At 40.8% G+C, this 17,802-nt stretch overlaps 1 protein-coding gene across 2 annotated transcripts in view; it reads left to right on the forward strand.

Moving 5' to 3' along the window:
• Positions 1 to 17,802, forward strand: part of TXNRD2 (thioredoxin reductase 2) — a 110,044-nt gene that overhangs the window by 16,028 nt on the left and 76,214 nt on the right. For both annotated transcript variants that reach the window (XM_029572008.1, XM_029572007.1), the window contains exons 4-8: positions 4,695 to 4,839; positions 5,334 to 5,408; positions 7,906 to 7,984; positions 8,462 to 8,524; positions 15,710 to 15,780. In XM_029572008.1, the coding sequence (XP_029427868.1) occupies positions 4,695 to 4,839; positions 5,334 to 5,408; positions 7,906 to 7,984; positions 8,462 to 8,524; positions 15,710 to 15,780 (433 nt within the window). The remainder of the gene's footprint in view (positions 1 to 4,694; positions 4,840 to 5,333; positions 5,409 to 7,905; positions 7,985 to 8,461; positions 8,525 to 15,709; positions 15,781 to 17,802) is intronic.

The raw sequence follows: 17,802 nt of genomic DNA on the forward strand, positions 1-17,802 counted from the left end.
AGCCTGATAACTGTGTCTGGAATATTCAGCAGAGTGTTGTCTAGCCTGATAACTGTGTCTGGAATATTCAGCAGAGTGTTGTCTAGCCTGATAACTGTGTCTGGAATATTCAGCAGAGTGTTGTCTAGCCTGATAACTGTGTCTGGAATATTCAGCAGAGTGTTGTCTAGCCTGATAACTGTGTCTGGAATATTCAGCAGAGTGTTGTCTAGCCTGATAACTGTGTCTGGAATATTCAGCAGAGTGTTGTCTAGCCTGATAACTGTGTCTGGAATATTCAGCAGAGTGTTGTCAGTTAAGTACTCTGCTGATTATACCCAGTAAAATCTTACTTAGTTGGATAAAGTTACCTGACTAACTTAACTGCACCCCAGAACACCTCCAACATATTCACATAAGTCTTTAGCTGAATATGCTTGGTTAAGTGAAAAGCATTGAGAGTGGTGGGAAATTTTTAAAAATGCCATTCGCCAAGCTAAGTTATGCAATTGTTTATTTACAAAAAATTTCCATACCACAGCGTTACAACTGTAGTGTTTACAGCTGTGTACAACATTGAGTTGCACGATATCATAAAGAAAACCAAAATTAAATATACAGTTCCATATCGACTACATAAAAATATTCTTAGAGAAAAAGGTTTTCAGACGCTTCCTAAAATGCTTGCAATCAGACATTAAACAAATTTCCTATGGGAGCTTATTCCATAAAATAGGGGCAATTTGTGAAAAAGCATGCTTAAATGTAACCTTTAGGGGTGTTTCTTTAGCACTTGGAATCTTGAATAACTGCTGCTCACATGACCGAAAATTACGGGTTGAACATTGTTACTTGTACTAATCTCAGCAAATAAAGAGGACACTTCCCATATAGTATCCAATGTGCTAATGTCAAGATCTTAAAATGGATTCTATAGTGAAATGGAAGCCAATGCAAATCTCTTAATATCGGAGTAATGTGCGCTAAGGCACAACCCATAATAACCCGAGCTGTTGCATTCGTTAGCTGTAGTGCTTGTGACTCATTGGAAGACCCTCATAAAGCCCATTACAGTAATCTAAGCATATCATCACAAAAGCCTGCATTACTGTTCTAAAATCTCTTATTTAATATATATTTTAACCTACTAAGTCATCTTTGTTTGTTTATTTATTTATTTAGGCATTTTATATACCGTTGTTCCAAAAGAAGATCACAACTGTTTACAATATCAGCATTCTTATTCTTGGTTAACACCACAGTTAACTATATGTTGAGATTATCAGCACATTGTTGTTTTATGTTAAAGCGTTTGCTTTTCTAAAGATCCACGTTTTCAGTTCTTGCTTGAAATTCTTTCTGTTATCTGGCGTATTGACTCTGGAAGGGAATTCCACAACTTGTGGCCTGCTATGGAGAACATTTGGTCTCTTATTTGCATTAGGTGTGTGTTCCGAGTAGAAGGAACCATTAGGAGTCCTTTGTTTGTGATCTTAGGATTCTCTGTGGTGTGTAAGGTTGAAGTGTCACTCCTAATAAATATGAGTTAATAATGTTGATGATATTGAAAATTAGAGTTAATGCTTTATAATGAATTCTGGATTGTACAGGAAGCCAGTGTAGCGCTATCAGCGAGGGGGTGATGTAGTCAGACTTCCTTGTCCCTAGTAAGACTCTAGCAGGGGCATTTGGAAGTAACTGTAGTGGTTTTAGTATATTTGATGGTAGGCCTAGTAATAGGGAGTTGGGGTAGTCCAAGTTCGAGAATATTAGTGATTGTGGGACAGTGCAGAAGTCCTGTATTGTTAGCAGTGGTTTCAGCCGATGTAATATTCTCAGCTTGGCGAATCCTGCTTTGATTAATTTCTTTATATGTTTTTTCATAGTGAAGTTCTCTTCGATCTGAATTCCTAGGTCTTGTACTTGATCTGAGGGCGTATTATTAATAATTCCTAGGTCTAGGGTTGGTAGTTTGATTATCGTGTTATCTCTCCTTAACCACGCAATTTCTATTTTTTATTTTTTTTTAGGGTTTAGAATGTTTTAGTTGAGTTTTTCTTGTATGTCCTTCATGTATGTTGTCAGAGACGATGCAGTTTTTTCAAACATTTTGTCAAAAGGGATGTAGAATTATGTCGTCTGCATATAGGAAGAATTTGATTCCAAGGTTTGCTAGTAATTCCCCCTGTAAATACCTCCCTCATTCACAGTTAATCCACACTATATGCAGCATCCTGTTTTACATATTGTTATCTGTTCTCTGCAAAGCCTCTTGCTGTATTAAGTTAACTGTAAACCGAGATGATGATCCCAACGTATCCCGGTATATAAAAACACTTAAAATAAATAAATTTGCATACAGGCAACAAATAGATGTTGAATAGTGTCGCCGAGAGTGCTGAACCTTGGGGCACACCTGTATCGATTGGGAAGGTGTCAGAAATTTGATTACTCAGTTTGACTTGGAATGTCCTGTCTTTTAGGATGGAAGATATTTCAGTCTATTCCAATTTCTCTTAGCTGGAGGCAAGGCAGGGAATGGTCAATTGTATCAAATGCTGCAGTTAGATCTATTAGTACCAGGATATATGATTTGTTGTGGTCAAACCCTTGTAGTACAGGATCGGCTAGGGAGATGAGTAGGGTTTTTGTTGAGTGATATTTCTGAATTGGTTTGGGTATAGTATATTGTTGTCTTCTAGGTGGTTCTCTAATTGTGATAACACTGCTTTTTCAAGGACTTTCGCGATGAAAGGCAGGTTGGATATTGGTCGGTAATTGTCCCAATCATCGATTCTGCCATTTTTATTTTTTTGGATTGGTTTGATCATTGCTTGTTTGGCTTTATGAGGGACTAATCTCTCAGCTAGCGAGTGGTTTATGATGGTTTTAAATATCAGAGTTGTATGGTGTTTACTGTTTCAGGGCACTTGCAGGGATGGGTCTAGTGGGTGGGAAGCAGGTCTCATTTTTGTGGTGATTTGGTTTATTTCATATTTAGATACTGGGTCAACGAGGTCCATTTCACTTGACCAAATTTATCTTCAGATTCTTTTGTGGGTAAGCAGGTTGAGAATTGTGATTTTAGTTTATTTATTTTGTTTAATAGCGAGGTAACATTTGTTGCATGAGATTTTTGAAAATTCGTAGCTATTTGAGATGGAGGTTTTTAACTGTTTCGAAAAGCAATTTGGAATTAAAAATTACACCATGAATCTATTTTGCATAATATTCTTTTTTTTCTTTATTGATTTGTTCAAGGTATTTTGTTAAATAGGATTTGAATTTTTCTAGAGACATTGTAGATTGGCATTTCCACAGTTGCTTTTCAGACTTTCTCAGGGTATGTTTAGTGTGTCTTAGCTCCTTGCTATACCAAGGATTCTTTTGTTTAGTTGTGTTGCTGTCCTTTTGGAACATTTTTTTTTCTGAATTGGGCATAGGGTATCCACTATTTCATTGATTATTTTATCCCAGGAGTTGAAGGATGAGGAGGCATCATCGTGTTCGAACTCAGTTATTTTATTTTTGTTTCTTCGAGTATTTCCGGTTCTACCTTTTTTCTGTATGTGAAGGATTGATTATTATGTGGGTTTGTTTGTTGTGTGGTGAGGAAGGTTATTTCTGCTTTAATTAGTTGGTGATCTGCCCAGGGTATTGTGTTGTGTGTAGTATTCACTATACAGTTATCGTGATTGGCAAAAATTAAGTCCAGGATGTGTCCTGCTTTGTGAGTAGGGTTGGTTACATTCGGGCCGATGCAGTATGGTGTGCTCGACCGAGTGCACAGTTAGCCCCCGTTTGGCCACGTGTTTTCGACGCGCTATTTTTACCCCTTATACAGTAAGGGGTAATAGCAAGTGGGAAACGCGCGGCCAACCCCCCCCCCCCCCCCCTGAAACTAATAGCGCCTGCAACATGCAAATACATGTTGATGGGCCTATTATTTATTCCCGTGCGATTCAGAAAGTAAAATGTGCAGCCCGCAAATTTTACTCTGACATTAACTCCTGCCAAAGGCTGGAGTTCATTTCGGCTGGCCCCAGACAAGTGTATGGAAAAGCAGAAAAAACTGCTTTTCTGTACACCCTCCGACTTAATATCATAGCGATATTAAGTCGGAGGCCCCAAAATTAAAAAAAAAAAAATCAGCTCACGGGTTGGAAGAAGGACGTTCAATCTTGCCGTCGTCCATTTTCCGAACTTGTGGCTGTCAGCGGGTTCGACAACCAACGCCGGTAAAACTAAGCGTCGGCTGTCAAACCCGCTGACAGCCGCCACTTCTGTCAATAAGGAGGCGCTAGGGACGCGCTAGTGTCCCTAGTGCCTCCCTATTACCGCGGGCCCTCATTTGAATAGAAAATCGCGCGCCCAGGAGAGCGGGCGCTCGTCTCGGAGCGCCGGCTCTCCTGCGCATTTTACTGTATCGGCCCAATAGTTTGAAAAAACAACCTTGCCTTACAACATTAGACAGTTGTTGCTGTAAGGTAAATCTGGCATCTAACACAACTTCTAAGTCCTGAATAGATTCTGAAGCCTTCACGCTGCCCTTCCCTACCTGTAAAGAGATTTGCATTGGGTTTATATCCATTAGCCAGACAATAGCCCTTTGAATATGAACGGGTTTTAAGTGAGTTAAACAGACTTCGAAATAAAGGAACTGCTGGGATATGTGAATAAAACAAAGTATCCTTTTATTGTTTCTATCTTTTTAGGAACCAAATGGGGCCTAGGAGGCACTTGTGTGAATGTAGGATGCATTCCTAAAAAGCTAATGCACCAGGCTGCTCTTTTAGGGAGTTTTCTTAAAGATGCTCAGTACTATGGCTGGAACATATCCCCCCCTTTTCATCTTGACTGGTAAGATGACTCTCTATGGTCTTCTGACTTTCAGCTTCCTTGACTTGTGCAGCAGTAGCGAAGCCATCTGTCCTGCACATTATTCCTAAAACACTATGGGATTGTATTTCATGTAGCAATTGGGCACAGCAAAAACAAGTGGAGTCTATAACTTGCTACAATATGAAAAATGAGCTTTTGCAAAATTGGCAAATCCCATGTACAGCTGTCTTATTCGACTGAAGGTTTTCAGACCTTTTGGAGCATGTGGCCATGCAGCCATTATCTGCCCTCCTCTCTGGTTTTTTGTTAAATCCTATTTACGCAGCTCCTAGTGCACCTTGATTAATAAAGGTGGTATAATGGGCTATGGAATTGTATACAAAGACTTGGGTCACAGATATGAATCCTTTGGTTGGCACAGCCCATGAATTAACTCTGAACAGTACTAGGCCTTGTAATAATGACCATGTTAAAATTGTTTGGTGTTTTTTTTTTGTTTTTTTTTTTAACAGGTATAAAATGACCATGGCTGTGCAAAGTTACATCAAATCCTTGAACTGGGGACACAGGGTGCAACTACAGGACAAGTACATTGTTTAAATATGTCTTTGTACTTCTAGCTTAGAATAATAGCCACAGGTGTGGCTCCCTTGGATTCTGTGACTTTTTTCGTTTTGAACTGCAGCTCTTTCTGTCAGAGAATGTGAGAGTGGGGTCAGATGAGGAAGAGGAGAAATCTAAGGAAATAAAATACTCTAATCCAAGAAAAGCAGAGCTGGATGTTTAATATTAATTTTATTTAGTTATGTCTTTTTAGTGGGTTTATCCAATACTAGTGCTCATAGCAAGTTACAGAACACTGAATACAATAATATAACAACATAAACACAAAGACAAGTGCTAACAACCACAACGCACATCAAAAATACTAGTAACAGCAGGCCAAAAATTATAGCTGTAGTACCAAAAAAAGTGTAATCGATAGAAATACAAAACAGAGTTTGATTAAAATCAATAAACCACAAATAATTAATAAAATGAGCATAACCCAAATCAGAAAGGTCCCAAAATAGTCATGTTTCAGTTCTTTGCCAGCATCAGGAGACAAATATTTTTTAACAATAAAAACATAAAAACAAATTAGAAAAATACATGTAAATATATGCATGTTTTATTGCTTTTTGTTTGTGGGTTACTGAATTTGGTTTGGGTTTTTTTGGCCCTTTCATCTCCCTGCTGGAAGTGAAAGCAAACGCCAGAGATTGACTGGTGTTCACAACATTGTGCTGGAGAGAGAGTTAAACTGAAAGCAAGCATGGCCTAGCGATACGTCAGGCCATGGGATAGCTGGGTTAGTACCAGCAGGCTTTAACGCGCCAGAAACCAACCAGGTCAATGCCACCGGGTTTGTGGTAGCAGAGTACTGTCCAACAAGTCCGTGGGGACCTAAGAGGTAAGCTGTGTGTATAAACAGCTTCACTGGCTTTGGTAACTGTAGATTGTTGCAGAGTTATTGGTAAAACATGGGGGCGACCTTTATTTTTCCCAGCAATCTATAAGTGTTTTATTACAACAAGAATACAACTATTTACCTACAGAAATGACAAATCAATTTTTTCCATTGATTTTTCTCCTTTTTGTTCTTGTAATAAACCTAGATAAACTTCCAAGAAAAATAAAATAAAAAACTGATCATGAAGGTCCCTGTGGATTAAGAACAGGGTCTTTTCTGCTTATCTACAGGATGCTACAGGCTTATATAAGGAGTGATTTCCTATAGCTGATCAAGCTTCTATGGCTGGCAGCTGGGATATATCCTTAGCAGTGGGGACAGGAACAGCCAGGCAGATTTTCTTGAATTACCGCTAGTATATTAAATATCCAACACTTTTTTTCTTGGATTGGGTTATTTTATCTGCTGAGGCATACCTTGTCCTTGTCACTTGACTCCACGCTCATGTTCTGTTTGATATTCCTGTGGTGTCTTCATGCCTCTCTTCTTTCTGCTACTTCTGTCAAGACATTGTCCTATTTTGTTAGTAAATGGATTTTGAAAATAGGAATTTGAGTCTGTTGTTTGCATGACTTCCTAGAGCAGGGGTTCTCAACCCTTTCCTCAGAACACAGCCAGTCAGGTTTTCAAGATATTCAAGTATTCACGATGAATATGTGTGAGTGAGATCTGCAAGCACCACCTCTGCTGTCCTCTTAGACTGCAGTTTGTTCATTTTCTCTCTGCTCCTGGAGAGAAGCAGTTTGGAATCTGTGCTAAGATGAGCTGATACTTAGTGGCTTCTTAATGATCCCTGCAGTAATTTCAGTCTTTGTGAGTGTGTCTAAGGCTTAATAAATCATCAGACCTGTAGACAGACGTGATGCCAGGGCCACCACTCAACAATAAGGTACTGTAGGATGTTCTGATCTGAATTCATAAGTATGATCTCTTTGCCTTTTTGGTAGTTTACTATGTACATGTCTCTAGCACAAATAATACCAGAGTTCATTCAGAGAAAACGCAGCACACATGGTAACCAGAAACATTTATTTTGGGATTTCTGCATCTTTGCTTTACATTTAAAGTAACTTTTTTTTAACTAGCATTGTACACGTGCAGGTTTTATGTTAGCTGAATCATATTTAATGTCTTGCATTAAGTCTGTGCTTTATACAAACTTTAATAAAACCTGGAAGTATTTCTTAAGGTTTACTGATCCAGACTCTTTTCTCATTCATTATATTCTTACAGTATAAATCTTTATAAAAATATTTTACTTGTCAGTTTCAGTATTTGTTGGAATTGAGAAATTTTCTTCTAGAACAGGGACAGGGAACTCCGGTCCTGAAGTGCTGCGAACAATTCTGGTTTTCAGGCTATCTGCAATGAATATGCATGAAGTAGATTTGTATGTAAATCTATGCCATGCATATTCATTCTGGATATTCTGAAAACCAGACCTGGTTGTGGCATTCCAGGACTGAAGTTTCCTGTCCCTGCTCTAGTACATATGTGAGAAATATATTTTGCTTGCTCTCAGCTTAGGCTCTGAAGAGAAACAGCAGTTTAATCGCATCTCTCGTTAACAGGCATGTGAAATATCACAATATTAAGGGCAGTTTTGTGAATGCGCACACAGTCCGTGGTGTAACCAAAGCGGGCAAAGAGGTGAGCTGCTGTCTTGGATCACTGTGCTGGTATCCAACTCTTCTTCAATGTCAGAAACCTGAAGACCCATAAATTCTAACACTGTTCAGGCTCACTCCCAGGTAAAGTGTGGGTGAAAGAGGCACAGATAATTCCCCTTGCCATTCCACTGACTCAGCATGTTTCCTTACAGGCCATGGGGGGAGGGGGTGATTTTAGTTTCAGAGCGATGTGCATAATAGAACAGGGGTCGAGGCCCTGAAGGATCACCCGCAGAGGAGGCCTCCCTTCCAAGCCTCGATCAGCCAGGGGCCACATTCGCCTTGCATGTTTGTTTATCAGGAGAAATCATGAGAGACCCCAGAGGTTGTGCATATGTTTGCATCACTCTCGGCCAAGCCAATACTCCAGAGCCAGTGAGTTATTTTCCTAGGAGGATAACAGCACATTTTGATGTTACGTGTGGGTGTGCCATGAAACTGTTTTTTTTATTTCCAGATTATAGTCACAGCAGAAAACATAGTTATAGCTACTGGAGGACGGCCAAAGTATCCTGCACATGTGAGTTCCCTAAATGATTATAAAATGTGGTGATATTTTAGTATTGTGACTGTTAGTAAGAAGGCAGTCATATTCTTTTCATGAACTCTTTTAAAAGGGATTTTATTGTAAAATGAGAAGGAAATATAGTGGGTCTGGTGCTGATTGATCCTATGCTGCATTACTGCAGTGAGCAAGTAGAATATGCTGTTGTCAGGAGCATTCATTTTAAGCAATTTAGGAAAGTCTGCGATGCATGAGTTTTTTATTGCATTGCTTATTAAAGCCAAAAACATCAACTTAAACAACCTGAGTGAAGTGATTCTTTGAAAGTCACTTGGATATTTAAATGTTTGAGTGACAAGACTGCATGATACTCTGTGCAGTGAGGAGCAGAGATCTTCATTTTTTTTAAGGGGTTAATAATTAACATGTGGATAAAGGTGAACTGGTAGATGTAGTGTATTTCGATTTTCAGAAGGCGTTTGACAAAGTCCCTCATGGGAGGCTTCTAAGAAAACTAAAAAGTCATGGGATAGGAGGCGATATCCTGTCATGGATTTCAAACTGGTTAAAAGACAGGAAACAGAGTAGGATTAAATGGTCAATTTTCTCAGTGGAAAAGAATAAACAGTGGAGTGCCGCAGGGATCTGTACTTGGACCAGTGCTTTTCAATATATTTATAAATGATCTAGAAAGGAATATGATGAGTGAGGTAATCAGATTTGTAGATACAAAATTATTCAGAGTAGTTAAATCACAAGCGGATTGTGATAAATTACAGGAGGACTTTGCGAGACTGGAAGATTGGGGATCCAAATGGCAGATGAAATTTAATGTGGACAAGTGCAAGGTGATGCATATAGGGAAAAACAACCCATGCTGTAGTTACCTGTATGATCCCTGTGCGTACTCAGATCAGTCCAGACTCCTGGGTTTTGCCTCCCTTCCAGCAGATGGAGACAGAACTTTATTGACACTGCCATTTAACCTACCAGACAGCTCCGATCCATGGATAAATGCATTTCGGAAATCCCATCAATAAAATCTGCATGCTTAGCATTGACAAGAAAACGAGCCTTTTCGGTTGCAGGCCCTATGTTATGGAACTCAATTCCTGAATATATTCGCTTAATAATAGTAAACCGTAATGAGTTCAAAAAAGCACTGAAAACATATTTATTCACATGTGCATACAACCTACCGCAATGAATTTCCCAAATATGATTTCTATAATATTAGTACTTGTTATTACTGCATTTTAACTATATTGTATTTTAAATGATGTAAGTTAAGATATTGTGTATGTTTTATTATGTAAACCACCTAGACGGATGGACTACTACCCCATGGTGCAGTATATAAAAACTTTTAAATAAATAAATAGTAAGCCACCTGCAGTCCTTCAGTATTTCTCTGACTCCAGCAGATGGTAGATTGTAGAGATGTGAATCGGAACTGAAATCCGAACCGATTCTGGTTCCGATTCACATCTCTAGTAGAGGGCCATCCGGGAGATGTGATTCTAGTGGCTCTGGAATGGCCTCGAAGGCCCTAGTTTGCAGATCTGGTCAATCTGGTGATAGGCAGTTGAGGCTCGCTCATCTCCTGAACCTGCTGCGTCAAGGTCCCATATTTTTGGATCAGGTGGCTCGCTTCTGTCTCGTGGCTTGGCTTTTGAGAGGAAACGCTTAAGGGACAAAGGTTACTCTGAGGATGTTATTGCTATTCTGTTGCAAGCTAGGAAGTCATTCACCTCTTTGGCTTATGTAAGGGTGGAAGGTGATTGAGGATTGGTGCTTGGAGCAAGGTGTTGTTCCTATGCAAGCTTCTGTAGCAAATAGGTTTGCTGAAGGGTTTGTCTTTCAGTTCTCTCAGAGTTCAAATGGCAGCCTTGGGATATCTCTGGGGCAAAGTACAAGAAATGACACTGCACAACCACATTTTGTGCGTTTTCTCTGGGGAGTGAAGAATTTGCATACTCCGGTTCAGACACTGTCTCCCTCCTGGAGCCTTAACTTGGTTTTGAAAGGCATGTGTGAGGCGATGTTTGAGCCTCTCAAATAGACCAGCATAAAGGAGCTGACTTTGAAGGTGGTTTTCTTGGTGGCAATTTGTTCCACTAGACGGATCTCGGAGCTTCAAGCTTTTTGACAAGCTGATTGACAAACTGAAGAGTAGTAAATCACCCGGACCGGATAGTATACACCCCAGAGTTCTGAAGGAACTAAAAAAATGAAATTTCAGACCTATTAGTAAAAATTTGTAACTTATCATTAAAATCATCCATTGTACCTGAAGACTGGAGGATAGCAAATGTAACCCCAATATTTAAAAAGGGCTCCAGGGGCGATCTGGGAAACTACAGACCGGTTAGCCTGACTTCAGTGCCAGGAAAAATAATGGAAAGTGTTCTAAACATCAAAATCACAGAACATATAGAAAGACATGGTTTAATGGAACAAAGTCAGCATGGCTTTACCCAGGGCAAGTCTTGCCTCACAAATCTGCTTCACTTTTTTGAAGGAGTTAATAAACATGTGGATAAAGGTGAACCGGTAGATATAGCATACTTGGATTTTCAGAAGGTGTTTGACAAAGTTCCTCATGAGAGGCTTCTAGGAAAAGTAAAAAGTCATGGGATAGGTGGCGATGTCCTTTCGTGGAATGCAAACTGGCTAAAAGACAGGAAACAGAGAGTAGGATTAAATGGGCAATTTTCTCAGTGAAAGGGAGTGGGCAGTGGAGTGCCTCAGGGATCTGTATTAGGACCCTTACTTTTCAATATATTTATAAATGATCTGGAAAGAAATACGACGAGTGAGATAATCAAATTTGCAGATGACACAAAATTGTTCAGAGTAGTTAAATCACAAGCAGATTGTGATAAATTGCAGGAAGACCTTGTGAGACTGGAAAATTGGGCATCCAAATGGCAGATGAAATTTAATGTGGATAAGTGCAAGGTGATGCATATAGGGAAAAATAACCCATGCTATAATTACACAATGTTGGGTTCCATATTAGGTGCTACAACCCAAGAAAGAGATCTAGGCGTCATAGTGGATAACACATTGAAATCGTCGGTACAGTGTGCTGCGGCAGTCAAAAAAGCAAACAGAATGTTGGGAATTATTAGAAAGGGAATGGTGAATAAAACGGAAAATGTCATAATGCCTCTGTATTGCTCCATGGTGAGACCGCACCTTGAATACTGTGTACAATTCTGGTCGCCGCATCTCAAAAAAGATATTATTGCGGTGGAGAAGGTACAGAGAAGGGCGACCAAAATGATAAGGGGAATGGGGGGGTGTGGCCAAGATGGCGGCGGTGTAGCAGCTCCGATCAGACGCTCTCCGGATTTCTTCTCTTGCTTGTTTCTTCGTCGGAGAATACCTGAAAATGCCCCCGAAAAGGAAAGGTCGGGTTCGCGTGTATCCTGCAGAGTTACCCCTGCCGCCCGGACAGCGCACGATAGCGGAGCTGACTGCAAACTATTCAAAATTGGAGGCGACATGCTCCGCGGAGGTTGCCACGGGAGGAGCCGTGGCAGACCCAGGAGAAACCACTCTGAGTCCTCCAGACCCCAGGACACCTCCAGCGCCGGTCCCCAGAGACTCCTCGAGCCCGGTGAGTGCTTTATCGATCCCTATCGGGGAATTGGGTACAGCAGCAGGAACCACCGCGGGGAGTGGGAGAGAAAATGCAGGCCTGGAGGAGACAGGAGAAGGGATGGCAGGGCCGCAGGCGGCAAGCTTCAATTTGGACTTTGCTTCCACAATGAATGCCTTCAATGGTGAGGATTTCTTTAAGTTTGAGCCCGAAGCAGGGAATGCTTTATTCCCTAAACCTGAGGTGGTATCCATGGACGCTCTCTGGGAGCTGATAACCAAAATGGGGATGGCATTATATAAAGTAGCTCAACAACAATCAAATGTGACCCAGAAAATTGGAGGCTTTACCCAGGAATACAACGCAAAATATTTAGAACATCAACAAAAGATTATCAGGCTGGAAGAGCAAGTAAAGAAGTCTCAGGAATTGCAAGCAGCTATGTTGAAAGATCGTATCGCCATTAATAGGAAATTGGAACAGCTTGAAAATAAATCAAGGAATTTAAACCTTAGGTTTATAAATTTCCCAAAGGTTATGAGCGAACAACCGAGAGTAACTTTGAGGAAATACATGGTGGAAATTTTGAAGATAGCACCTGAAAATATTCCAGCTTTGAATAAGGTGTATTTCATGCCTCATGCAAGGCCTAGAGAAGAAGAAGCTGCTCCAGAGCTTGATCTTGCTAATTTAACAACTTTTCTGGAGACTTCTATGCCAGAAGTAATAGAGAGATCTACTCTCTTAGTTTCTTTTATTTACTCTCAAGACCTCAGTTTGGTAATGAGGAATTACTTTTCCAATATCAGAGCAGAATTCATGGGTAAATCGGTGCAGGTCTTCCCTGATTTGGCACAGGCTACCCAGGAGAGAAGGAGGTGGTTCCTGTCAATGAGACAGGACGCCCGCTTGTTGGGGGCAAGCTTTGTACTCTGGTATCCTTGTCGATGTATATTAAAGCTAGACAATGTTACATATGTTTTCTTTGTACCTGAACAAATGAAAGAATTATTAGAGAATAAGAAAAGATTGCCTTGTAACCCCCCAGTTCAGGATGCTTCAAATGTCATAGAAAAGGAAGAATAGTTGTTATTGACCGTTAAGCTTTTCTGTAGTAAGAATTTCTAAAGAATATCTCCTCTTTTATTTCTGGCTGTACACCCTCTGTTACATATTTGAGGCCAAGATATTTGAAAATGTTATTCTTCTTAATGTAACTGTAAAGTTGCAAAAATGGAGAAAGTTATGTTTCTTTGTTTCTGTACAAAGTGATAATCCTTTGTAAATTTTGTTTAAACTAATAAAAATTTAAAAAAAAAAAATGATAAGGGGAATGGAACAACTCCCCTATGAGGAAAGACTAAAGAGGTTAGGACTTTTCAGCTTGGAGAAGAGACGACTGAGGGGGGATATGATAGAGGTGTTTAAAATCATGAGAGGTCTAGAACGGGTAGATGTGAATCGGTTATTTAATCTTTCGGATAGTAGAAAGACTAGGGGGCACTCCATGAAGTTAGCATGGGGCACATTTAAAACTAATCGGAGAAAGTTCTTTTTTACTCAACGCACAATTAAACTCTGGAATTTGTTGCCAGAGGATGTGGTTAGTGCAGTTAGTATAGCTGTGTTTAAAAAAGGATTGGATAAGTTCTTGGAGGAAAAGTCCATTACCTGCTATTAAGTTCACCTAGAGAATAGCCACTGCCATTAGCAATGGTTACATGGAATAGACTTAGTTTTTGGGTACTTGCCAGGTTCTTGTGGCCTGGATTGGCCACTGTTGGAAACAGGATGCTGGGCTTGATGGACCCTTGGTCTGACCCAGTATGGCATTTTCTTATGTTCTTATGTTCTTTGTCATGTAGGGTGCCTTTCTTGAGAATTTAGGATTCGGGGGTTTCCTTGAGGACGGTTCCAGCCTTTCTGCGAAGGTGGTTTTGTCTTTTCATGTAAATCAGTCAGTGGAGCTCCCAGCTTTCCCGAACTTGGAGGTTATGGCGCCTCATGTGAGGGAGTTACGGTTTTTGGATATCAAGCGCGCATTGTTATGGGGTCTCGGTTACTAACAGCTTCTGGTTATTGGATTACCTTTTTGTACTGTGAAGTGGTGCTAAGAAAGGGCATAAGGCATCAAAAGCCACGATTATGCGGTGGTTGAAGGAGGCTGTTGGATCCGTGTCTCTCTGTCAGGGGCATCCAGTACCAGAGGGCTTAAGGGCTCATTCTGCTCGTTCCCAGGCAGCGTCCTGGGCCGAATGTCAGCAGATGTTGCTGCAAGAGATTTACAGGGTGGCTAGTTGGAAGTCTTTGCACGCTTTTGCCAGACATTGTTTGGATGTTCAGACCCCAAAGGCCATGGGCTTTGGCGAGAGTGTACTTTGAGTGGGACTCTCACCGTCCCACCTCATTTAGGGAAGCTTTGGTGAATCCTAGGAGTCTGGACTGATCTGGGTACGAATAGGGAAAGGAAAATTGGTTCTTACCTGCTAATTTTCATTCCTGTAGTACCAAAGATCAGTCCAGAGTCCCACCCAGTTTGGGAAGGGAGGTTGGGAGAGTTTGCTCAATCTGTTTATGGTAATTAATCTGAAGAATGGCACAGGTTTTGTTTGGTTCTTCATGTTTTTTAATGGGAGCAAGTTTATCTGTTCTAAGTTTCCACTTCCCTCTGCTTATTCAGGGGATAATTATTAGTGGTTGATGTCAGTGTTTTCTATTATCTTGGCTTTGGTACAGGTCAATACTGAAGGACTTCAGGTGACACACTAGGTTATATACGGCAGTGTCAGTAAAACATTCTCTGTCTTCAGCTGCTGAAAGGGAGGCAAAACCCAGAAATCTGAACTGATCGGTGGCACTACAGGAACGAAAATTAGCAGGAAAGAACCAATTTTCCTTTAGATTCCATATTCAGAGTTACCACGCAGGAAAGAGATCTAGGCGTCTTAGTGGATAATACATTGAAATCATCGGCTGAGTGTGCTGCGGCAGTCAAAAAAGCAAACAATGTTAGGAGTTATTAGGAAGGGAATGGTGAATAAAATGGAAAATGTCATAATGGCTCTGTATCGCTCCATGGTGAGACCCCACCTAGAATACTGTGTACAATTCTAAAAGATATAGTTTCACTGGAGAAGGTACAGAGATGAGAAACCAAAATGGTAAAGGGGTTGGAACAGCTGCCCTATAAGGAAAGGATAAAGAGGTTAGGGCTGTTCAGCTTGGAGAAGAGACGGCTGAGGGGGGATATGATAGAGGTGTTTAAAATCATGAGAGGTCTAGAACGGGTAAATGTGAATCGGTTATTTACTCTTTCTTGATGGACCCTTGGTCTGACCCAGTATGGCAAGTTCTTATGGTAAAAGCAAGCAGTTTGCAATAGAATTTCCTGTCATTAAGACATTGTATAAAAGTCTTCTCAGCTGCTTCTAGCATTCAGATAGTGTAGATATATATTGCACTATAAGACACTACTAGTGCTCATACTATAGTCCAGGCTGCAAATAGGTTGGCAAAACCTTTTCATGCTTAGCGGGATGGGCTTGGAGATTGAGACAGTTTTTAGCATTCATACATACTATTTCTGTTGATAGATTGCTGGGGCACTGGAGTATGGGATTACAAGCGATGATATATTCTGGCTGCAGGAGTCTCCTGGAAAAACGTAAGCAACCCTCTGATAGATTTAATGTAAGCTCGGCTTCCCAATTATACAGGGAGAGGTATCTGGGTATTTATCACAACAGCTAGAAATTGTTTCCTAATTAACGAAAGAAAAATACCAGGTTGGCTAAACTTGGTCCTGTGCTTCTCAGGCCTTCTACTGCCTGAGAGGCCTGGGTCTGGGGATGCTGCAGAGGCAGCGCTCATTGTCCCAGGAGAATGGGGGTTAGATAAGGAGGAAGAGACTATGGTGACATTCAGTGGCTGGGTTTGGATCCTGTAGTGACAGGATTTCCTGCTTCTCTGCGATCCTTAAACTAAAATAAGTTGGGAGGGGGAAGATCCCTGAGTAGTTGTGAATGAAGGCTCCTGGTGCCAGATCCAAGCCCTGCTTCCAACTGAGCTGGAAATAAAGGAGCAGGAAGAATCTGCCCACTGGGGAGGGGGGGGGAAAGTTGACAATGCTTGTGTAATATACAGCTGTGTGAAATCATCTGCTCAGTGTGCTGTGGTAATCCAAAAAGCAAACAGAATGTTAGGAATTATTAGGAAGGGAATGGTTAATAGAACGGAAAATGTCATAGTGCCTCTGTATCGCTCCATGGTGAGACCGCACCTTGAATACTGTGTACAATTCTGGTCGCCGCATCTTAAAAAAGATATAGTTGCACTGGAGAAAGTGCAGAGAAGGGCAACCAAAATAAGTGGCATGGAACGGCTGCCCTGTGAGGAAAGGCTAAAGAGGTTAGGGCTGTTCAGTTTGGAGAAGAGACTGCTGAGGGGGGTGATATGATAGAAGTCTACAAAATCATGAAAGGACTTGAAAAAGTTAATGTAAATCGGTTATTTACTCTCTCAGATAATAGAAGGACCAGGGGGCACTCCATGAAGTTAGCAAGTAGTTCATTTAAAACAGATCAAAGAATTTTTTCACTCAGCGCATCATTAAGCTCAGGAATTCATTGCCAGAGAATGTGGTTATAGCAGTTAGTATAACTAGGTTTAAAAATGGATTGGATAAGTTCCTAGAGGAAAAATCCATAAATTGCTATTAATTAATAAGCAATAGTGGCTTGAGATTTATTTAATGTTTAGGTACTTGCCAGGTACTTGTGAATTGGATTGGCTACTGTTGGAAACAGGATATTGGGCTTGATGGACGCTTGGTCTGACCTAGTATGGCATATCTTGTGTTCTTACATATGCAAATATGGGGAATGCACAAGCCTAAGCTTCCAGTCTCATCTCCGCTGGACAGACCACAGAGTGTGGTTACAGGGACATTTTCACTGGAATGCATTAAGATGAAGACATTCAAGAGACCTCTGCTGCCCACTGGGTGCCACTGTGCTGCAGTTTCTGGTGGTAAAAGCTTCCACCAGAAACACAAAACTATCTTACAAAATCCAGGCCTAGGGAGAGAGTGAACCATGCAAGACAGGCTAAAGCTTGAGGAAGTAAGGACATGAACCTAGATAGCTACCATAGGGAGGCAGTTCCAGAGAGCTGGGTGGGGAGGGAAAGAGATGTAGTATAACTCTCCGGAGTTACAAGTTGCAATCGAGTATTGTAATCCCTAGTGGATCAATGCCGGCAATTCTTGCTGCCATTTTTTTTTTTTTTTTTAAGCCACGCATAGCAAAAATGGTCCAACATACAATACAGTTACACATCTATTCCAAACTTATCGTTTAGTACCAGTTCCCCAAATCTTAATGATAGAGCTGAATTTGTTGGACCCCCCTCCTCACTTTTGTTTACCCACCTCCCTTTACTCAAGAAATCGCTTCAAACGCTCTCCATGCCCAGTAGACCCCCAATCTTTTTCATAAATGCCCATTTTTTTTCCTTTAACTGGAATGTAAGCTTTGCCATCCAGGCAATATCAGTAATTTTGGCTCTCCAACAGCAAAGCGAAGGAACTCTCTTCCACATTTGAGCCACCATCAAGGATTCTGCATGCAGGAGGTGTCCCACCAGTCTCCAGTATCCTTGCATACTTGATCGCTTAGGCCATTGTCCC

This window comes from Rhinatrema bivittatum, chromosome 11 (genome assembly GCF_901001135.1).
Source record: "Rhinatrema bivittatum chromosome 11, aRhiBiv1.1, whole genome shotgun sequence".
Classification (NCBI taxonomy): Eukaryota; Metazoa; Chordata; class Amphibia; order Gymnophiona; family Rhinatrematidae; genus Rhinatrema; species Rhinatrema bivittatum.